The sequence below is a fragment of the Oncorhynchus masou genome, chromosome 12 (assembly GCF_036934945.1).
Source record: "Oncorhynchus masou masou isolate Uvic2021 chromosome 12, UVic_Omas_1.1, whole genome shotgun sequence".
NCBI classification, from domain to species: domain Eukaryota; kingdom Metazoa; phylum Chordata; class Actinopteri; order Salmoniformes; family Salmonidae; genus Oncorhynchus; species Oncorhynchus masou.
The window spans coordinates 91,274,722-91,299,107 of NC_088223.1; the positions used below are offsets into that span (position 1 = coordinate 91,274,722).

The following is a 24,386-nucleotide window of genomic DNA, read 5'->3' on the forward strand; positions in this document are numbered from 1 at the left end:
GAAGGGGGTGGTTGAGGTTGGGAAGGGGGTGGTTGAGGTTGGGGAGGGGATGGTTGAGGTTGGGAAGGGGGTGGTTGAGGTTGGGAAGGGGATGGTTGAGGTTGGGAAGGGGGTGGTTGAGGTTGGGAAGGGGGTGGTTGAGGTTGGGAAGGGGGTGGTTGAGGTTGGGAAGGGGATGGTTGAGGTTGGGAAGGGGGTGGTTGAGGTTGGGAAGATGATGGTTGAGGTTGGGAAGGGGATTGTTGAGGTTGGGAAGGGGATGGTTGAGGTTGGGAAGGGGATGGTTGAGGTTGGGAAGGGGATGGTTGAGGTTGGGAAGGGGGTGGTTGAGGTTTGGGAAGGGGATGGTTGAGGTTGGGAAGGGGTGGTTGAGGTTGGGAACGGGGTGGTTGAGGTTGGGAATGGGATGGGAACGGGATGGTTGAGGTTGGGAAGGGGGTGGTTGAGGTTGGGAACGAGATGGGAACGGGATGGTTGAGGTTGGGAACGAGATGGGAACGGGATGGTTGAGGTTGGGAAGGGGGTAGTTGAGGTTGAAAACGGGGTAGTTGAGGTTGAAAACGGGGTAGTTGAGTTTGTGTGAGGTTGTTGCTGGTACCTGCATGGAGTCCAATGTAGTCTGGTTAGCAGGAAAAGAAAGAACACAAAGCAAAACAGAAAAAGCACTTTAAAAACAAACTCATGTTTGTGTAACGGTGAGTTGAGGAAAGAACACATGGTTAATTGGCTAAAATCACACTGCAATCAGAGTCCAGGTTCTCAGAGAGAAGGCTGCGTCTTTAAATGCCAGAGATAGATACAGTATCTATCATGTCTGTTTCTATGATCTCTCAAGCATTGTCTCTCTCTGTCCTCCGTACCAAACTTCTATCCTGTCTGTTTCTATGATCTCTCTAGCATGTCTCTCTGTCCTCCGTACCAAACTTCTATCCTGTCTGTTTCTATGATCTCTCAAGGATTGTCTCTCTCTGTCCTCCGTACCAAACTTCTCTCCTCTGAAAGAGAGAGCGGGCTTTTACAAGCGTTGTTTTTTCGTTTTGAGAGAAAGAGGAAGCAAGAAGGATCGAGAGAGACAGTAGGAGGAATAGTTAATGAGCAATTCCAACCAATCAGGAGAGTAATGGTACTGTACCAATACCCTCTGCAATACACGCTGAATCAAGTCCTAGAATAGAATATTTACACACACACACACACACACACACACACACACACACACACACACACACACACACACACACACACACACACACACACACACACACACACACACACAAAATGAATTAAATATAGTTGTCATGGGCCATGTGGGTTCACTATATGTTCAAAAGTACACTAAACATTTGGCACTTCCCAGTCTCAGCATATAAGCATAAATAAACTTGACAAGGAAGGTAGCCAGCATAACAGTCATCTGTTAACTGCCAACTGTCATATTATCCAGTCGTCGTCATGTAAGTGCTAGATAGGGGTGATGATAGTGTGTGTGTGTATGTTGGGGTGATGATAGTGTGTGTGTGTGTGTTGGGGTGATGATAGTGTGTGTGTGTGTGTGTGTGTGTGTGTGTGTGTTGGGGTGAAGAGAGTGTGTGTGTTGGGGTGAAGAGAGTGTTTGTGGTGTGTTGGGGTGAAGAGAGTGTTTGTGTGTTGGGGTGAAGATAGTGTGTTTGTGTGTTGGGGTGATGATAGTGTGTGTGTGTTGGGGTGATGATAGTGTGTGTGTGTGTGTGTGTGTTGGGGTGATGATAGTGTGTGTGTGTGTGTGTTGGGGTGATGATAGTGTGTGTGTGTGTGTGTTGGGGTGATGATAGTGTGTGTGTGTGTGTGTTGGGGTGATGCTAGTGTGTGTGTTGGGGTGATGCTAGTGTGTGTGTGTGTGTGTTGGGGTGATGCTAGTGTGTGTGTGTGTGTGTGTGTGTGTGTGTTGGGGTGATGCTAGTGTGTGTGTGTGTGTGTGTTGGGGTGATGATAGTGTGTATGTGTTGGGGTGATGATACTGTGTGTGTGTGTGTTGGGGTGATGATAGTGTGTGTGTGTGTGTGTGTTGGGGTGATGATATTGCGCGTCAGCGACGCCAGGTGTGTCAGCCCACGCCAGCGTGTTGGGGTGTGTGTGTGTGTGTGTGTGTTGGGGTGATGATAGTGTGTGTGTGTGTGTGTGTGTGTGTTGGGGTAAAGATAGTGTGTGTGTGTTGGGGTGAAGAGAGTGTGTGTGTGTGTTGGGGTGATGAGAGTGTGTGTGTGTTGGGGTGATGATAGTGTGTGAGTGTGTGTGTTGGGGTGATGATAGTGTGTGTGTGTGTTGGGGTGAAGAGAGTGTGTGTGTGTGTGTTGGGGTGAAGAGAGTGTGTGTGTGTGTGTTGGGGTGAAGAGAGTGTGTGTGTGTGTGTTGGGGTGAAGAGAGCGTGTGTGTGTTGGGGTGAAGAGAGCGTGTGTGTGTTGGGGTGAAGAGAGCGTGTGTGTGTTGGGGTGAAGAGAGCGTGTGTGTGTTGGGGTGAAGAGAGCGTGTGTGTGTTGGGGTGAAGAGAGCGTGTGTGTGTTGGGGTGATGATAGTGTGTGTGTATTGGGGTGATGATAGTGTGTTTGTTGGGGTGATGATAGTGTGTGTGTGTGTGTGTTGGGGTGATGATAGTGTGTGTGTGTGTGTGTTGGGGTGAAGAGAGTGTGTGTGTGTGTGTGTTGGGGTGATGATAGTGTGTGTGTGTGTGTGTGTTGGGGTGATGATAGTGTGTGTGTGTGTGTTGGGGTGATGATAGTGTGTGTGTGTGTGTTGGGGTGATGATAGTGTGTGTTGGGGTGAAGAGAGTGTGTGTGTGTGTGTGTTGGGGTGAAGAGAGTGTGTGTGTGTGTTGGGGTGAAGAGAGCGTGTGTGTGTGTATTGGGGTGAAGAGAGTGTGTGTGTGTTGGGGTGAAGAGAGCGTGTGTGTTGGGGTGAAGAGAGCGTGTGTGTTGGGGTGAAGAGAGCGTGTGTGTTGGGGTGAATGGATCCCAGTTAGTTTCTGTCAAGGCAGCAGCTACTCTTCCTGGGGTTTATTAAGGATCCCCATTAGTTGATGTCAAGGCAGCAGCAACTCTTCCTGGGGTTTATTAAGGATCCCCATTAGTTCCTCCCAAGACAGCAGCTACTCTTCCTGGGGTTTATTATGGATCCCCATTAGTTCCTGCCAAGTCAGCAGCTTCTCTTCCTGGGGTCCAAACATTTTAAGGCACTTACATCAACCAAATACTTTTTTTTGCATCATATAACATTATTACACCACTACATATCTACAACATAAAATGTATAAAACCACCATACAACAATATTACAATGTATGTGTGTGTATAGAGTGTGTGTGTATGTGTCTGTTCCTGTGTGTGTATAGAGTGTGTGTGTATAGAGTGTGTGTGTGTGTGTATAGAGTGTGTGTGTATAGAGTGTGTGTGTGTGTGTATAGAGTGTGTGTGTATAGAGTGTGTGTGTATGTGTCTGTTCCCTGTGTGTGTATAGAGTGAGTGTGTGTGTGTGTCTGTTCCTGTGTGTGTGTGTGTGTGTGTATAGAGTGTGTGTATGTGTCTGTTCCTGTGTTTGTGTCTCTTCACAGTCCCCGCTGTTCCATAAGGTGTATTTCTATCTGTGTTTAAATCTGATTCTACTGCTTCCATCAGTTACCTGATGTGGAATAGAGTTCCATGTAGTCATGGCTCTATGTAGTACTGTGGAATAGAGTTCCATGTAGTCATGGCTCTATGTAGTACAGTGCACCTCCCATAGTCTGTTCTGGACTTGGGGATTGTGAAGAGACCTCTGGTGGCATGTCTTGTGGGGTATGGATGGGTGTCTTGTGGGGTATGGGTGGGTGTCTGAGCTGTGTGTTAGTAGTTTAAACAGACCTCTGGTGGCATGTCTTTGTGGGGTATAGATGGGCGTCTGAGCTGTGTGCTAGTAGTTTAAACAGACCTCTGGTGGCATGTCTTGTGGGGTATGGATGGGTGTCTGAGCTGTGTGTTAGTAGTTTAAACAGACCTCTGGTGGCATGTCTTTGTGGGGTATGGATGGGTGTCTTAGCTGTGTGCTAGTAGTTTAAACAGACCTCTGGTGGCATGTCTTTGTGGGGTATGGATGGGTGTCTTAGCTGTGTGCTAGTAGTTTAAACAGACCTCTGGTGGCATGTCTTGTGGGGTATGGATGGATGTCTTGTGGGGTATGGATGGGTGTCTGAGCTGTGTGCTACTGTAGTAGTTTAAACAGACAGCTTGGTGCATTCAACATGTCAACACTTCTTACAAAAGCAAGTAGTGAGGAAGTCAATCTCTCCTCCACTTTGAGCCACGAACGATTTACATGATAATATTAGCTCTCAGTGTATATTTAAGGGCCAGCCGTGCTGCCCTGTTCGGAGCCCATTGTAATTTTCCGAGGTCCCTCTTTGTGGCACCTGACAACACAACTGAACAGTAGTCCAGGTGTGACAAAACTAGGACCTGTAAGGACCTGCCTTGTTGATAGTGTTGTTGAGAAGGCAGAGCAGCGCTTTATTATGGACAGACTTCTCCCCATCTTAGCTTCTTTTGTATCAACATATTGAATATTGACACGTTACCTGCAAGAGAACTTCACCTCAGTCTCATTAGCCAACATTAGTGAATGCTTAGTAGTAACTGGAATAATCAATATCATTAATGTGTCAAGTGCAGCGTCTGGTTGCTCCTCATTACACACCACAGACCAGCAGCGTCTGGTTGCTCCTCATTACACACCACAGACCAGCAGTGTCTGGTTGCTCCTTGTAACACACCACAGACCAGCAGCGTCTGGTTGCTCCTCATTACACACCACAGACCAGCAGCGTCTGGTTTCTCCTCATGACACACCACAGACCAGCAGTGTCTGGTTGCTCCTCATTACACACCACGGACCAACAGCGTCTGGTTGCTCCTCATTACACACCACAGACCAGCAGTGTCTGGTTGCTCCTCATTACGCACCACAGACCAGCAGTGTCTGGTTGCTCCTTGTAACACACCACAGACCAGCAGCGTCTGGTTGCTCCTCATTACACACCACAGACCAGCAGCGTCTGGTTGCTCCTCATTACACACCACGGACTAACAGTGTCTGGTTGCTCCTTATTACAGACCAGCAGTGTCTGGTTGCTCCTCATTACACACCACGGACCAACAGCGTCTGGTTGCTCCTCATTACACACCACAGACCAACAGCGTCTGGTTGCTCCTCATTACAGACCAGCAGTGTCTGGTTGCTCCTCATTACACACCACGGACCAGGAAATGACCTCTTATACACTATATTAGGCCCAGCCTTTGGAACTTTGATTTTCCTAGATTTGGCACTAATATTGTGATCACTACAACCAGGCCTCAGCACCACAGAACTACAACAACCAGACCTCAGCAGCACAGAACTACAACAACCAGACCTCAGCACCACAGAACTACAACAACCAGACCTCAGCAGCACAGAACTACAACAACCAGACCTCAGCAGCACAGAACTACAACAACCAGACCTCAGCAGCACAGAACTACAACAACCAGACCTCAGCAGCACAGAACTACAACAACCAGACCTCAGCACCACAGAACTACAACAACCAGGCCTCAGCACCACAGAACTACAACAACCAGGCCTCAGCACCACAGAACTACAACAACCAGACCTCAGCACCACAGAACTACAACAACCAGACCTCAGCACCACAGAACTACAACAACCAGGCCTCAGCACCACAGAACTACAACAACCAGACCTCAGGAGCACAGAACTACAACAACCAGGCCTCAGCACCACAGAACTACAACAACCAGACCTCAGCAGCACAGAACTACAACAACCAGACCTCAGCAGCACAGAACTACAACAACCAGACCTCAGCACCACAGAACTACAGCAACCAGACCTCAGCAGCACAGAACTACAACAACCAGACCTCAGCACCACAGAACTACAACAACCAGACCTCAGCACCACAGAACTACAACAACCAGACCTCAGCAGCACAGAACTACAACAACCAGACCTCAGCAGCACAGAACTACAACAACCAGACCTCAGCACCACAGAACTACAACAACCAGACCTCAGCACCACAGAACTACAACAACCAGGCCTCAGCACCACAGAACTCAGCAGCACAGAACTACAACAACCAGACCTCAGCAGCACAGAACTACAACAACCAGACCTCAGCAGCACAGAACTACAACAACCAGACCTCAGCACCACAGAACTACAGCAACCAGACCTCAGCAGCACAGAACTACAGAACTACAACAACCAGACCTCAGCACCACAGAACTACAACAACCAGACCTCAGCAGCACAGAACTACAACAACCAGACCTCAGCACCAACAGAGAACTACAACAACCAGATCAGACTTACCTCCAGCATCTGTACCACTCCCTCATGCTCCCTCTTGGCAAAAAACTCTGCCTGTTGAATGGAAAGATAAACACTATTTATTTAATATTTCTACTCACAAAGTGTAATTCAATGCACTCTTCAGTTACTTAGTTCACATCTAATCCCTCATAATAGTTCCCTCCAGAACTATCCAACAAACTTTGCACCCAACAGCTACCCCCTACTGGACAAAGTCTTTGTTACACATAATAAAAGTGAAGCCGAAAAATGTAATTTGAGGTGATTGGATCTTGCTTAGTGATTTCTGGGAACAGGGTTCCTTGGATGTTCTGGTTGTATAGCTGAGCGCATAGCCTTATATTTAAGAAAGGCTTTGTTGGCTGGGCAGTGGTTCTTGTTTAGGATGCAGGGGAGAGAGAGGACAGGATTTGGCCGGGCAGTGGGTCTTGTGTCGGAGGCAGGGGAGAAAGAGGACAGGATTTGGCCGGGCAGTGGGTCTTCTGTCAGAGGCAGACAGGCAGTGGGTCTTCTGTCAGAGGAGGGGAGAGAGAGGACAGGATTTGGTCGGGCAGTGGTTCTTGTGTCGGAGGCAGGGGAGAGAGAGGACAGGATTTGGTCGGGCAGTGGTTCTTGTTGGGAGCAGGGGAGAGAGAGGACAGGATTTGGCCGGGCAGTGGTTCTTGTTCGGAGGCAGGGGAGAGAGAGGACAGGATTTGGTTGGGCAGTGGTTCTTGTGTCAGAGGCCGGGAGAAAGAGGACAGGATTTGGGGCAGTGGTTCTTGTTTGGGAGTCAGGGGAGAGAGAGGACAGGCTTTGGCCAGGCAGTGGTTCTTGTTTGGGAGTCAGGGGAGAGAGAGGACAGGATTTGGCTGGGCAGTGGTTCTTGTGTCAGAGGCCGGGGAGAAAGAGGACAGGATTTGGCCAGGCAGTGGATCTTGCTTAGGAAGTCAGGGGAGAGAGAGGACAGGCTTTGGCTGGCCAGTGGTTCTTGTTTAGGGGGAGAGAGGACAGGTTGGCTGGGCAGTGGTTCTTGTGTCAGAGGCAGGGGAGAGAGAGGACAGGCTTTGGCTGGCCAGTGGTTCTTGTGTAGGAGGCTAAGGAGAGAGAGGACAGGCTTTGGCCAGGCAGTGGTTCTTGTTTGGGAGTCAGGGGAGAGAGAGGACAGGCTTTGGCCAGGCAGTGGTTCTTGTTTGGGAGTCAGGGGAGAGAGAGGACAGGCTTTGGCCAGGCAGTGGTTCTTGTTTAGGGGAGAGAGGACAGGCTTTGGCTGTGCAGTGGTTCTTGTGTCGGAGGGGGAGAGAGAGGACAGGCTTTGGCTGGCCAGTGGTTCTTGTTTAGGGGAGAGAGAGGACAGGCTTTTGGCTGTGCAGTGGTTCTTGTTTAGGAGGCAGGGGAGAGAGGACAGGCTTTGGCCGGGCAGTGGTTCTTGTTTAGGAGGCAGGGGAGAGAGAGGACAGGCTTTGGCCAGGCAGTGGTTCTTGTTTGGGAGGCAGGGGAGAGAGAGGACAGGCTTTGGCCAGGCAGTGGTTCTTGTTTAGGAGGCAGGGGAGAGAGAGGACAGGCTTTGGCTGGGCAGTGGTTCTTGTGTGGGAGGCAGGGGAGAGAGAGGACAGGCTTTGGCTGGCCAGTGGTTCTTGTTTAGGGGAGAGAGAGGACAGGCTTTGGCTGGCCAGTGGTTCTTGTGTCGGAGGCAGGCAAGAGAGATGACAGGCTTTGGCTGGCCAGTGGTTCTTGTTTAGGGGAGAGAGAGGACAATAATGTATGCAGCAGACACTCCAGAGGACCAGAGGTAATGTGTGGTCGTCTCACCCGCTGTAGTCGTTTGATCTCATTCTGTTTGAACTTGAGGATAGCCAGTGCCTGCTCATGTTCTAGTTCCAGCTGCTGCCTTCGCTCGGCGACCTCTCGCATATGCTGCAAGCATCAAAGGAGAAATCAATTTCATGTAACAAACACAGCGCTTACATAATTACTCTATAGTTTACACACTCGGTCACAGACACATTTACACTCAACACAGAATAGCCGCTCCATGTGCACACTCACTTGGCCATCGTTCGAGAAAAATATGATATAAATACATTTAAAAAGTGAGGCCTCCCCAGTATCACAGCGGTCTAAGGCACTACATCTCAGTGCCAGAGGCATCACTACAGACCCTGGTTCAATTCCAGGCTGTATCACAGCGGTCTAAGGCACTACATCTCAGTGCCAGAGGCATCACTACAGACCCTGGTTCAATTCCAGGCTGTATCACAGCGGTCTAAGGCACTACATCTCAGTGCCAGAGTCATCACTACAGACTCTGGTTCAATTCCAGGCTGTATCACAGCGGTCAGTAAGGCATCACTACAGACCCTGGTTCATCTCAGTGCACTACATCTCAGTGCCAGAGGCATCACTACAGACCCTGGTTCAATTCCAGGCTGTATCACAGCGGTCTAAGGCACTACATCTCAGTGCCAGAGGCATCACTACAGACCCTGGTTCAATTCCAGGCTGTATCACAGCGGTCTAAGGCACTACATCTCAGTGCCAGAGGCATCACTACAGACCCTGGTTCAATTCCAGGCTGTATCCAGGCTGTATCACAGCGGTCTAAGGCACTACATCTCAGTGCCAGAGGCATCACTACAGACCCTGGTTCAATTCCAGGCTGTATCACAGCAGTCTAAGGCACTACATCTCAGTGCCAGAGGCATCACTACAGACCCTGGTTCAATTCCAGGCTGCATCCAGCAGTCTAAGGCACTGTATCTCAGTGCTAGAGGCAGCTACAGACCCTGGTTCGATTCCAGGCTGTATCACAGCAGTCTAAGGCACTGCATCTCAGTGCTAGAGGCATCACTACAGACAGTGGTTCGATTCCAGGCTGTATCACAGACCCTGGTCTAAGGCTCTGCATCTCAGTGCTAGAGGCGTCACTAGACAGTGGTTTGATTCCAGGCTGTATCACAGTGGTCTAAGACACTGTATCTCAGTGCTAGAGGTGTCACTAGACTGTGGTTTGATTCCAGGCTGTATCACAGCGGTCTAAGGCACTACATCTCAGTGCTAGAGTCGTCACTACAGACCCTGTTTTAATCCCCAGCTGTGTCGCAGCTGGCCGTGACCCGGGAGACCCATAAGGCAGTTAACTTCAGTCGTCAGTTGTACGGTGCTTCCTCTGACACATTGGTGCGGCTGGTACCTTTAGGACCTGCTCTACACTAGAGATCAGCCTGTACCTTTAGGACCTGCTCTACACTAGAGATCAGCCTGTACCTTTAGGACCTGCTCTACACTAGAGATCAGCCTGTACCTTTAGGACCTGCTCTACACTAGAGATCAGCCTGTACCTTTAGGACCTGCTCTACACTAGAGATCAGCCTGTACCTTTAGGACCTGCTCTACACTAGAGATCAGCCTGTACCTTTAGGACCTGCTCTACGCTAGAGATCAGCCTGTACCCTTAGGACCTGCTCTACGCTAGAGATCAGCCTGTACCTTTAGGACCTGCTCTACACTAGAGATCAGCCTGTACCTTTAGGACCTGCTCTACACTAGAGATCAGCCTGTACCTTTAGGACCCGCTCTACACTAGAGATCAGCCTGTACCTTTAGGACCCGCTCTACACTAGAGATCAGCCTGTACCTTTAGGACCCGCTCTACACTAGAGTTCAGCCTGTACCTTTAGGACCCGCTCTACACTTGAGACACTTTAGGACCCGCTCTACACTTGAGATCAGCCTGTACCTTTAGGATACGCTAGAGATCAGCCTGTACCTTTAGGAGCTCTACGCTAGAGATCAGCCTGTACCTTTAGGACCTGCTCTACGCTAGAGATCAGCCTGGGGACCTGCTCTACGCTAGAGATCAGCCTGTACCTTTAGGAAGTACGCTAGAGATCAGCCTGTACCTTTAGGACCTGCTCTACGCTAGAGATCAGCCTGTACCTTTAGGACCTACGCTCTACGCTAGAGATCAGCCTGTACCTTTAGGACCTGCTCTACGCTAGAGATCAGCCTGTACCTTTAGGACCTGCTCTACGCTAGAGATCAGCCTGTACCTTTAGGACCTGCTCTACGCTAGAGATCAGCCTGTACCTTTAGGACCTGCCTGCTCTACTTTAGGACCTGCTCTACGCTAGAGATCAGCCTGTACCTTTAGGACCTGCTCTACGCTAGAGATCAGCCTGTACCTTTAGGACCTGCTCTACGCTAGAGATCAGCCTGTACCTTTAGGACCTGCTCTACGCTAGAGATCAGCCTGTACCTTTAGGACCTGCTCTACGCTAGAGATCAGCCTGTACCTTTAGGACCTGCTAGAGATCAGCCTGTACCTTTAGGACCTGCTCTAGAGAGATCAGCCTGTACCTTTAGGACTACGCTAGAGATCAGCCTGTACCTTTAGGACCTGCTCTACGCTAGAGATCAGCCTGTACCTTTAGGACCTGCTCTACGCTAGAGATCAGCCTGTACCTTTAGGACCTGCTCTACGCTAGAGATCAGCCTGTACCTTTAGGACCTGCTCTACGCTAGAGATCAGCCTGTACCTTTAGGACCTGCTCTACACTAGAGATCAGCCTGTACCTTTAGGACCTGCTCTACGCTAGAGATCAGCCTGTACCTTTAGGACCTGCTCTACGCTAGAGATCAGCCTGTACCTTTAGGACCTGCGCTAGAGATCTACTTTAGGACTAGAGATCAGCCTGTACCTTTAGGACCTGCTCTACACTAGAGATCAGCCTGTACCTTTAGGACCTGCTCTACGCTAGAGATCAGCCTGTACCTTTAGGACCTGCTCTACGCTAGAGATCAGCCTGTACCTTTAGGACCTGCTCTACCAGAGTTCTCCAGTTTACGCTAGAGATCAGCCTGTACCTTTAGGACCTGCTCTACGCTAGAGATCTTTAGGACCTGCTCTACTGAGCTGAGGACTTTCAGCCTACCTTGAGGACCTGAATCTTTAGGACCTGCTCTACGCTAGAGATCAGCCTGTACCTTTAGGACCTGCTCTACGCTAGAGATCAGCCTGTACCTTTAGGACCTGCTCTCACGCTAGAGATCAGCCTGTACCTTTAGGATGCTCTACGCTAGAGATCAGCCTGTACCAGGACCTGCTCTCTGAGAGCCTGTACCTTTAGGACCTGCTCTACACTAGAGATCAGGTACCTTTAGGACTTGCTCTACACTAGAGATCAGCCTGTACCTTTAGGGCTCTACACTAGAGATCAGCCTGTACCTTTAGGACCTGCTCTACACTAGAGATCAGGATAGGGCTCTACACTAGAGATCAGGTACCCTTAGGGGAGATCAGCCTGTACCTTTAGGAGCTCTACACTAGAGATCAGCCTGGGACCTGCTCTACACTAGAGATCAGCCTGTACCTTTAGGACCTGCTCCAGGTTCTCCAGTTTGACACGGAGTCTCTGGTTCTCCTTGAGACCTGAATCACGTTGAGCGGTCACTTCAGAGAGGTGTTCTCTCAGCTCCTCATTCTCAACCCAGGTCTGAGAGAGAGGGATGGGGTGGGGGCGGGGGAGAGAGAGAGGGATGGGGGTGGGGAGGAGAGGGAGGGAGGGGGTGGGGGGCAGGGGGAGGGAGAGGGAGAGAGGGTGGGGAGAGAGGGAGGGATGGGGGGGGAGAGAGAGAGAGGGAGGGGGGGGGGGCAGGGAGAGAGAGAGGGATGGGGGGTGGGGAGAGAGAGAGAGGGAGGGGGTGGGGAGAGAGAGAGAGGGAGGGAGGGGAGAGAGAGAGAGGGATGGGGGGGGGGGGAGAGAGAGAGAGAGAGAGAGAGGAGAGGGATGGGTGGGGGGCGGGGGGGGGAGAGGGGGGGGGGGGGAGAGAGAGAGAAGGGGTGGGGAGAGAGAGAGGAGGGGGTGGGGGGCAGGGGGAGAGAGAGAATGGGGGGGGGGGAGAGAGAGAGAGAAGGGTGGGGGAGAGAGACAGGGATGGGGTGGGGGGCGGGGGGAGAGAGAGAAGGGTGGGGGAGAGAGAGAGAAGGATGGGGGTGGGGAAGCGGGGGGAGAGAGAGAGAGAGAGAGAGAGAAGGGAGGAGAGAGAGAGAGAGAGAGAGAGAGAGAGAGAGAGAAGGGTGGGGAGAGAGAGAGAGAAGAGAGAGAGGGAGCGGTAGAGACACTGGACATGAGTACTGTCATTCCTCAAGACCAGGAGGAAGGACAGACACATAAAACAGAAGCCCCTCCTACTGAAGGGTCATGACAGAGAAGACAGTTGAGGGTTCCATTTGAACCACAATGTGCATTCATTCTGTCATAAAAACTACACTAAGCCTACGAGGGCCACAAAGAATAGAATAAACTAGAATAGAACAGCATAGAATTTAAAAGATTTGAATAGAGACTGACCTGGTCGAGCAGCTGTGCCTTCCTCCGGAGGAGATCTGCCTCCTCCTCTAGATGCCCATTTTTGCCTCGCTCATCCTCAAGCTGGCTCTCCTGTCAGAGGGAGTAGCTTTAGTAACTACACCACAGTACAGCGATAACTATATTGTTGCAATCAGTGGAGGCTGGGTGCCACTTAAATTTATTTTACCTTTATTTTACTAGGCAAGTCAGTTAAGAACAAATTCTTATTTTCAATGACGGCCTAGGAACAGTGGGTTAACTGCCTGTTCAGGGGCAGAACGACAGATTTGTACCTTGTCAGCTCGGGGGTTTGAACTTGCAACCTTGCGGTTACTAGTCCAACGCTCTAACCACTAGGCTACCCTGCCGCCCCAGAGACAGACGCTGAGGCCGGGCTCAGTGTAACGCCTGGAATAGAATGAATGGAACCTTCATCTGGCTGATCGTGTTTCATTCATTCAATTGCAGAGGAATTTCTCCCCAGCACCTGGCCCACTGAGAGGAGCACCTTGAGTACAGTAGTTAGCAGGCGGCTGATAGGACGAGGGACCCTTACCAAATCCAGACATCCCTTCTGTCTCTTCCTAACTTCATGTTCCAAGTTTTCACATTCTTTTCTCTTCTTGCTCAGCTCACATTCCTGAAACAAGACACCACCACGTTACAGAGACCAGGGCCGATACAGAGACCAGGCCTTATCCAACTAAACTGCTCCAAACATCCTTATCCAACTATACACCTGCTCCACAGCACGTCACGTTACAGAGACCAGGCCTTATCCAACTATACACCTGCTGCACAGCACGTCACGTTACAGAGACCAGGCCTTATCCAACTATACACCTGCTGCATAGCACGTCACGTTACAGAGACCAGGCCTTATCCAACTATACACCTGCTCCACAGCACGTCACGTTACAGAGACCAGGCCTTATCCAACTATACACCTGCTCCACAGCACTCCACAGCACGTTACAGAGACCAGGCCTTATCCAGAGACCAGGCCTTATCCAACTATACACCTGCTGCATAGCACGTCACGTTACAGAGACCAGGCCTTATCCAACTATACATCCAACTATACACCAGGTACAGAGACCAGGCTCCACAGCACGTCACGTTACAGAGACCAGGCCTTATCCAACTACACACCATGTTACAGAGACCAGGCTACAGAGACCAGGCCTTATCCAACTATACACCTGCTCCACAGCACAGCACGTCACGTTACAGAGACCAGGCCTTATCCAACTATACACCTGCTCCACAGCACGTCAAAGAGACCAGGCCTTATCCAACTACATCCACAGCACCTACAGAGACCAGGCCTTATCCAACTATACACCTGCTCCACAGCACGTCACGTTACAGAGACCAGGCCTTATCCAACTATACACCTGCTCCACAGCACGTCACGTTACAGAGACCAGGCCTTATCCAACTATACACCTGCTCCACAGCACGTCACGTTACAGAGACCAGGCCTTATCCAACTATACACCTGCTGCACAGCACTCACGTTACAGAGACCAGGCCTTATCCAACTATACACCTGCTCCACAGCACGTCACGTTACAGAGACCAGACCAGGCACTACGACATCAGGCCTTATCCAAAAATGCCTTATGTTACAGAAACTCCAACTATCTGCCCAACTGAAATCAGAACGCTGTGGTTGAAGTAGGAGCTTTTAGTGTTGTTGTTATTATTGTTTGTGTTGTTTCGTAAATTCAGAAATGTGAAAAGCCTATTTGGCATCAGACCGTAACATCATCATGTACTCTGTTCTGTGAGAAAAGACAATCAGAGGCCTCTCTGACTAGAGTACCATGCATGTCTATGAGACCATGTCCTGTCCTGTTTATCAGATGCCAAAGCATATTATCATATCATTTTTTGTATTTGCCAAAAAGTGTCTGCACGAATCACGATCAATCTGTTCCGGATCCAACATAAAATGTAAGTCCTTAATTCCACATTGACCTCTGACATGGTTACAAGGTTTTTACCAAGCTTAACATTCTTATTTTATTCTAAATGCAGTTCACATGCATAGTCAGTTAGGCCGCGCCCCCGTCTCCCAGCAACAGACAGAGAAATCTGCTTATTTCAGCATCCATCGCCACACAGAGCAGAAGGACGGTTGACTCAGTTTAATTGACTGAACGAACGCAACAGCTTAAATGGTGGGCGATGTGGGCGTGTCCTCTACAGAGAGGACACAGGCCCAGGAAGACAATACCAATATCGATCATTTAAAAAAAAAAAAAAAGAAGAGCTTGACCCTTGACCTGATTTGTTTTCTCACCATTGTCTGTCCATAGCGTTACCACTAGGTTTATCTTCATGCATTGATAAAGCCATCCTTCAGACCACAAGCCACCATTATATCATAACTGGTTTGGCCAGCACTCGATATTCAGCAGTAGGCTTACAAGACTGCACTAGTCCAATTAGCAATGCCATTTCAGCCAAGTCTCCAACAAGAGGTGCGTGTGTCAGTATAGCTCGCCGTGACAGGGTTGTATACTGCATGAGGTGAGTGCGGATATAATGTGTGTGTGTGATATTAATGTTCCTGTTCTTACCAGCAACTGTAGTCTTTGATCTTCTGTGTGCTCCTTCTGGTGGGAGTGGCTCGGGGTGGGGGCGGGCCCCGGCAGAGTTGGGATCACTCGTGGCCCCTCCTCCTCTCTGGGAGTCTCCTCACACCTGGCTGGAGCCTCATTTAACGCCAAGAATTGGGTCTCTGCTGCAACCTGTCAGAGGCACAATCCACGGTGGTTCACAACCATGCCTTAATAACTACAGCTGACCTGATAGGCCTATAGATTAAAGAAGCTAAAGAATGGGCTAAGGCATGGGCAGACCTCGACACCTGGAGTATTACATAAGACAACATAATGAAGCACAGCACTCAGGAGTAGGGCTCGGTAGGGCTAAAGCAGCAACACTAGGCCGAATACAACTTAGACTGTCAGACAGAGGTGCGAAGCCCTTCATTCAAATCTAGGTTCCATGACTAAACTATTTTCCTTTACCTAATGGATAGATTGAAAAAGAGCTTCCGCTAATTGGATCTGAGCATCTTTCCCCACCTAACAGAGCTGCGTCAAACAAAGTGACTAAGAGAACATAGTGTCCTGTATTATCAACCTGACTGACGTCTACTATAATATCAACCTGACTGACGTCTACTATAATATCAACTAGTCTACTGTAATATCAACTAGTCTACTGTAATATCAACTAGTCTACTGTAATATCAACTAGTCTACTGTAATATCAACCTGTCTACTGTAATATCAACTTGTCTACTGTAATATCAACCTGACTGATGTCTACTGTAATATCAACCTGACTGACGTCTACTGTAATATCAATTTGTCTACTGTAATATCAACCTGTCTACTGTAATATCAACCTGTCTACTGTAATATCAACCTGTCTACTGTAATATCAACCTGTCTACTGTAATATCAACTAGTCTACTGTAATATCAACTAGTCTACTGTAATATCAACTTGACTGTAATATCAATGTCTACTGTAATATCAACTAGTGTAATATCAACCTGACAGACGTCTACTGTAATATCAACTTGTCTACTGTAATATCAACCTGACTGATGTCTACTGTAATATCAACTTGTCTACTGTAATATCAACCTGATGTCTACTGTAATATCAACTTGTCTACTGTAATATCAACCTGTAATATCAACCTGTCTACTGTAATATCAACCTGACTGATGTCTACTGTAATATCAACTGTCTGTCTCAACCTGTCTACTGTAATATCAACCTGACTGATGTCTACTGTAATATCAACCTGTCTACTGTAATATCAACCTGTCTACTGTAATATCAACCTGACTGATGTCTACTGTAATATCAACCTGTCTACTGTAATATCAACCTGTCTACTGTAATATCAACCTGTCTACTGTAATATCAACCTGTCTACTGTAATATCAACCTGTCTACTGTAATATCAACCTGTCTACTGTAATATCAACCTGTCTACTGTAATATCAACCTGACTGACGTCTACTGTAATATCAACCTGACTGATGTCTACTGTAATATAAACCTTACTCCCAGCCCCAACCAATTGACAGATAGCCCGACTGGGATTTTAATCCAGCTCTCCTCTAGCCTTCCTTCCTTGTGGCCTGACTTCTGTACACAGTCATCTGATCCACAGAGAATCCCTCCAGCCAGAAACGTGACTCACATACAGCAGAGGGAGAGAGAGAGAGCAGAGATACCTACCCCCTCAAACTGGATGGAAGTCTTAATGATTATTTAGAAAGGAGAGTCCCTCCTCTCTGTGAATGAATATTCCTTTAAGATTATAATACACTGCTCAAGAACATTCTTAGAGTTAGGACAGAAACTAAAACAAGATGCTCCCGCGCTCAGGTCTGTTCAACGCTGGTCCGACCAATCTGATTCCATGCTTCAAGACTGCTTCCATCACGCGGACTGGGATATGTTCCGCATTGCTTCCAACAACAACATTGAGGAATACGCTGATTCGGTGAGCGAGTTCATAAGAAAGTGCATTGACGATGTCGTTCCCATAGCAACAATTAAAACATTCCCAAAACAGAAACCGTGGATTGATGGCAGCATTCACATGAAACTGAAAGCGCGAACCACTGCTTTTAACCAGGGCAAGGTGACCGGAAACATGACCGAATACAAACAGTGTAGCTATTCCCTCTGCAAGGCAATCAAACAAGCTAAGCGTCAGTATAGAGACAAAGTAGAGTCGCAATTCAACGGCTCAGACACGAGAGGTATGTGACAGGGTCTACAGTCAATCACAGATGACAAAAAAAGAAAACCAGCCTGGTCGCAGACCAGGATGTCTTGCTCCCAGACAGACTAAATAACCTTTTTGCCCGCTTTGAGGACAATACAGTGCCACTGACACAGCCCGCAACCACATTTAAAACATTTAGACGTGTTAACCCTCGCAAGGCTGCAGGCCCAGACGGCATCCCCAGCCGCGTCCTCAGAGCATGCGCAGACCAGCTGGCCGCTGTGTTTACAGACATATTCAATCAATCCTTATCCCAGTCTGCTGTTCCCACATGCTTCAAGAGGGCCACCATTGCCCCTGTTCCCAAGAAAGCTAAGGTAACTGAGCTAAACGACTACCGCCCCGTAGCACTCACTTCCGTCATCATGAAGTGCTTTGAGAGACTAGTCAAGGACCATATCACCTCCACCCTACCTGACACCCTAGACCCACTCCAATTTGCTTACCGCCCAAATAGGTCCACAGACGACGCAATCACAACCACACTGCACACTGCCCTAACCCGTCTGGACAAGTGGAATACCTATTGTAGAATACTGTTCATCGACTACAGCTCAGCATTTAACACCATAGTACCCTCCAAACTCGTCATCAAGCTCGAGACCCTGGGTCTCATGCAACTGGGTACTGGACGTCCTGGGGCCGCCCCCAGGTGGTGAGGGTAGGTAACAACATCTCCGCCCCGCTGATCCTCAACACTGGGGCCCCACAAGGGTGCGTTCTGAGCCCTCTCCTGTACTCCCTGTTCACCGACTCGCTCCAACTCAATCATCAAGTTTGCGGACGACACCCTGATTGCAACTGGGTCAATGTCAACAAAACAAAGGAGATGATTGTGGACTTCAGGAAACAGCAGAGGAGCACCCCCTATCCACATCGACGGGACAGTAGTGGAGAGGGGGTTAAGTTCCTCTGCGTACACATCACGGACAAACTGAATTGGTCCACCCACACAGACAGTGTCGTAACAGCGCCTCTTCAACCTTAGGAGGCTGAAGAAATTTGGCTTGTTCCAAAAGCACTCACAGCCACAGATGCACAAATCGAGAGCATCCTGTCGGACTGTATCACCGCCTGGCACGGAAACTGCTCCTCCCACAACACTCCAGAGGGTAGTGAGGTCTGCACCCACAAAACCTGCCCTCCAGGACACCTACACCACCCAATGTCACAGGAAGGCCATAAAGATCATCAAGGACAAAAACCACCCGAGCCACTGCCTGTTCTATCATCCACAAGGCGAGGTCAGTACATCAAAGCCGAGAGACTGAAAAACAGCTTCTATCTCAAGGCCATCAGACCGTTAAACAGCCACCACTAACATTGAGTGGCTGCTGCCAACACACTGACTCAACTCCAGCCACTTCAATAATGGAAATTGATGGAAATTGATGTTAAAATATATCACTAGCCACTTTAAACAATGCTACTTAATATAATGTTTACATACCCTACATTACTCATCTCATATGTATATATTGTACTCTATATTACTCATCTCATATGTATATACTGTACTCGATACCATCTACTGCATCTTGCCTATGCCGTTCCGTACCATCCCTCATTCATATATCTTTATGTACATATTCTTTATCCCTTTACACTTGTGTGTATAAGGTAGTAGTTTTGAAATTGTTAGGTTAGATTACTCGTTGGTTATTACTGCATTGTCGGAACTGGAAACACAAGCATTTCGCTACACTCGCATTAAAATCTGCTAACCGTGTGTATGTGACAAATAAAATTTGATTTAGTCCATCTTCAAAGAAGCATCTTCAAGAGCAAATGGAAGGAAAATCAACTCTGTAGTTCTGTTCAGGACTACATGACAAGTCACCGAATACAGGACAACTATGAAGAAGGACAACAGTAGAAGAGTTGATGTAACCAATCAAATCCAATACAAACTTTCCCCAAAAAGGCCCAACCCCCTTTTCAAGGCTGCCCTGTTCCCCAGCGGAACCAGGCATTTCATGTAAATACATTGATGATTTCTTTCTCAAAACAGGCAGCGGTTCGTGTGCAAAGTCTATGTTTACTGAAGGTGAGAGTAGTTTCTGAATGTACCAATGCTAAGTGTCTCTGTCCCTCTCCATCTCTCCTTTAACAAACAGCCATGTTGTAGTCATTCCGAGAGGGACGTCAATAACCGGTGCAGAGTGTGTGTGTGTTTATCCCGTGTTCCCATTCAATTAGCTTGTAAATACATATTTAAACCAATTTGGGTAGTACTGACTCATAAGTAAGGCTGGGGTTTTTGCAGATGCAAGGTGGTTACGACTGTTCAGAATGATAATATGATACGAGGTTATGATTAATAAGTTGACTGTTTATAGATGTGATAGGTAAAGAAAGACATTTTAGAGTTTAATTCAGGAGATGGTGACTCTTTAAATAACTGCTCTTGGGGTGCCCTAAATCCTAATGAGTTAATTGTTACATGATTCATTTAAATCGGGTAACAATTAAACATAGTTACTTAATTCGATAAATAACAGTCTTCAGATTAATGTTAAAGTCACGAGAGGGCTGTGGTTGGAGCACTTAGTATGGGGGAGTGGATCTGGAGAACATGGGGGGAGTGGATCTGGAACTGGAGGACATTAGTGTCATATCCTTGTCACCCCGGCTTCAGCGGGTTAAGAGTCAGGAATCAGGTGTCTAATTGTATCTACTTATCTACTGCTGTAGCTGGGCTAGTGCAGCCGAGGCCACGTCTCAGTAACAAGATCAGGGGCAGGTGACCTGAACCCCCCCCTCCTCTTTGTTATTTACTGTTTATTTATGCAACAACTTCCTCATTCATCACAAATTGTAAGCAAGCTAGTTACAGTGTCTCCTAAAGAAATTATTGACATGGGGGAAAAAAAGGGTATCCTATCAGCTGATCATTGATGTGGATCATTTATGTAAATCTGCTAGTTACTTAGCTCAATATTTTTTTTTCCAAGGGCACTTGGCGAGTGGGAGGGAAAAAGGGGGAAGTTGCTCAGATATAGGTAGGACTCCTATCTGTGCACGTGCCTGAACAGGATCAAACTAAAGACCAGCCGGTGCAATGTGAAGAAGAAAACCTCTCCGAAGTGACTGCTTAGATCTCCTTGAAGAGAATGCTCAGTGCTGCTAGCCATTTGCTATGAGACCACACAATACATCAGGCAGGTAACATAACTATATTTGGGATCATATCCCTCATTATTAGGGTTACTATGAGTTGAAATACTTTCAAGGAACATCAGGACTGGTAAAGAACACCTACTAGAATAGAATGTTAGAAAACTGTCTGTCAGTTCACCTAAGCCCAGTCCATTGTTGCAGGTCATTGCGGCAGTGACAGCAGGGTTCAGATAGGCATGTATAAATTAGGGATTTTGAGTGTTTGCCCACAATGCTGAGGTTCAGAGATCAGAGCCACAGATTATCAGAGTTATCAGGCAGTGTGTCATACAGGTTTTTATTTACTAACTCTATTTTATCAATGTACCAATCGGGCTTCAGGAAGAAGCATACCACAATAACAGCAGTCATGAAGGTTTTAAATGATATCACTGAAGCCATTGACAAAAAACAGCACTGTGTCTCACTTTTTATTGACCTCTCTAAGGCTTTTGATACAGTTGATCATGCTATACTAAAGGCAGAGATTGTCGAGTGTAGGTCTTTCGGAGCATGCAGTTGCATGGTTTGCTAACTGTCTGATAGAACTCAGTGCACTCAATTTGATGGGCTTATGTCTGTTAAATTGTCTGTCTTGAATGGTGTGCCCCAAGGCACTGTACTTGGTCCTCTCTTATTCACTATTTATATAAATGATTTAGACAAAAACGTCCAAAATGCACAACTTAATTTTTATGCTGATGATACTGTTATTTACTGTTGTGCCTCGTCTCTTACAAAAGCTTTCCAGAACATGCAAACGGCTTTTTATACTGTTCAACATACCTTGTGTCAATTGAAGCTTATCCTCAATACCGACAAACCTAAACTAATGGTGTTTTCTAATGCAAGAAACAGAGATTGAGATTGAGGTTGTAACATAAATATCTTGGAATTTTAATTGATTACGGCCTCTCTTTTAAATTGCATATTCAAAAACTTACAAAAAAATTGAAGCTGAAATTGGGATTTTATTTTATTCTTTTGAAGCCAGACGGAGGCTAGTATCAGCTACATTTATGCCTTTACTAGACTATGGGGATATTTTATATATGAATGCTTCTGCTCAGTGTTTGAGATCAATTGACACTTCACCATGGCACTTTGAGATTTATTTTAAACTGCAAAACCCTTACGCACCACTGCACTTTGTATACCAGGGTTGGCTGGCCTTCTCTCTAGTCCCTCGTTGGCTCAGTCACTGGTATACTTTTATTTACAAAGCCATTTTGGGTTTACTACCTTTTTATTTGTGCGTTTTTATTGTTCAGAAATGTGGTGGGTACTCTTTTCGTTTGCTGGACTTTATCCTGCTAACTGTTCCAAATGTCCGAACTGAATTTGGTAAAAGGGCTTTTATGTACTCTGTGCCATAGTCTTGGAACACCTTACAAAATAAACTGGAAGAACTTATCCTTCATCAGTGATTTAAAAACACCAATCGGGACTTTGAGGCTAATTCCCTGACCTGTCAATGCTTTTAATTAGCTGTTTTATACTCTTGTGAATACAATGGTTTTTACTAGATTACTTGTAGTTTTTCATGTTGTCTGTCTGTATTTTTTTGTAATGACTAGGTGCTGTCTATCTTGGCCAGGGCGCTCTTGAAAAAGAGATTTTAATCTCAATGAGCCCTTCCTGGTTAAATAAAGGTTAAATAAATAAAAAACAGGTCAGATATTATCTTAGGGGAAGACAGAGACGATGTTTCATAATGCCGCATGTGTAGAGTGAATCTCATATAACAAGCAAAAATAGACCCAATGAGCCTAATTTATTAATCAAATTAGTCACATTTTGTAACAGAACAGTCAAATATGTGGACTATTTTGTAGTTGAAAAGTCCATAGTGATACATAGTATTTTGTAATGTAAACAGTCAATGTTGCACGGCTCTATTAAGGCAGCCAAATGTCTTGCTGTGTGTAATCCTGTACTGTTTTTGTGTTTTCAGCAGCACCCCATGCTGACAATGACCTATCACTGAGAGCCCAGTCAGGTGATCTGAGGGTGGCCCTGTGTCACCTGCTCTAGTGACCTATCACTGAAAGCCCAGTCAGGTGATCTGAGGGTGGCCCTGTGTCACCTGCTCTAATGACCTATCACTGAGAGCCCAGTCAGGTGATCTGAGGGTGGCCCTGTGTCACCTGCTCTAATGACCTATCACTGAGAGCCCAGTCAGGTGATCTGAGGGTGGCCCTGTCTCACCTGCTCTTATGACCTATCACTGTCACAGCCAGGACACAGCAACGCCGTGTACTCATTATCACATCCCTTACACCTCTCCTTCATGGACATTTAGTTTTTTTAGACAAAAGCAAATGGTCTTTATTGGAATATACAGATGTGGTGCAAAGAGGAAGACATGCAGACAGACCTCTCTTGAACTCTCACACACTCTGGCCTTTTCACACTATCGTGTTGACCCGAACCATACCGAACCATACCATACTGAACCATACCGAGCCATTTTGAACCATACCGAACCATACCGAACCATACCGTCAGGGTGTGATGTGGGGTGGGCATTCTATGTTTTGTAATTCTGTGTGTTTGGCCGAGTGTGGTTCCCGATCAGAGGCAGCTGTCTATCGTTGTCTCTGATTGGGAATCATACTTAGGCAGCCTGTTTTGCCACCTTAGTTGTGGGTAGTTGTCTTTGTTATAGTGGCCTGTATAGCCGAAGTCAGCGTCACGGTCGTTTCCTTATTCTTTTTTTGTTTTGCGACATTCATGTATAATAAAAGACATGTACGTTCACCATGCTTGCACCTTGGTCCGGTCATTTCCACCCTGAACGACAATTGTGACATATACTCTGTATATTAATGACTGTTTCTTTGTAACTAAGGTAACTACAACGGCTTTGCAACAGTGGCAGGAAGAAAAAGTACTGCTGCAATACATTGTTTAATTGGTTTCTTTTTATCCTGATTTTGTTCTTTATTTAGACAGCAAGGGGAAAACAAATTAGGTAGTTAGTAAAAGGACAGAAACGTGCGGACCTGTGGGTCAGAGAGAAGCTCGGCAGTTCTACCACTAAATTAAACTCCGCCGGTACGTTTCAGTTGTGTTTGATCATTGTTTGGTGGTAACCAAGCAGGAAGTCTTCACATAATGACCATGTAATCAAGGTATGAAATTGTTGTTATTTTCAAATACAATCTATTTTTGAGCTTAGTTGTGGTCAATTTGCAGTGTACAAATTATTATAATTTTGTTCAGGACCCCCCCCCCCGACCATCCACTCAGACAAAAATTGGTCCGCAGCTATATCCCAGTTGTCCTCCCCTGCTCTACTCCATGATGATGTTTACTACATGATTATGTCTCTTATAATACCAACAAGCTCTACTCCATGATGATTTCTACTATACTACCAACAAGCTCTACTCCATGATGATTTCTACTACACTACCAACAAGCTCTACTCCATGATTATGTCTACTATACTACCAACAAGCTCTACTCCATGATGATTTGTACTACACTACCAACAAGCTCTACTCCATGATTATGTCTACTATACTACCAACAAGATTTGTACTACACTACCAACGACTCCATGATTATGTCTACTATACTACAAACAAGCTCTACTCCATGATTATGACTACCAAAAAGCTCGACTTGATGATTTCTACTACACTACCAACAAGCTCTACTCCATGATTATGTCT

General features: G+C 47.1%; 1 protein-coding gene across 1 annotated transcript in view; it reads right to left on the reverse strand.

Annotated features, from left to right (window-relative positions):
* Window positions 1–24,386, reverse strand: part of LOC135549428 (peripheral-type benzodiazepine receptor-associated protein 1-like) — a 73,283-nt gene that overhangs the window by 47,615 nt on the left and 1,282 nt on the right. The window contains 7 exon segments of the mRNA XM_064979398.1: window positions 599–619; window positions 6,386–6,436; window positions 8,177–8,281; window positions 11,737–11,859; window positions 12,718–12,807; window positions 13,274–13,357; window positions 15,306–15,476. Coding sequence (XP_064835470.1) covers window positions 599–619; window positions 6,386–6,436; window positions 8,177–8,281; window positions 11,737–11,859; window positions 12,718–12,807; window positions 13,274–13,357; window positions 15,306–15,476 — 645 coding nt within the window.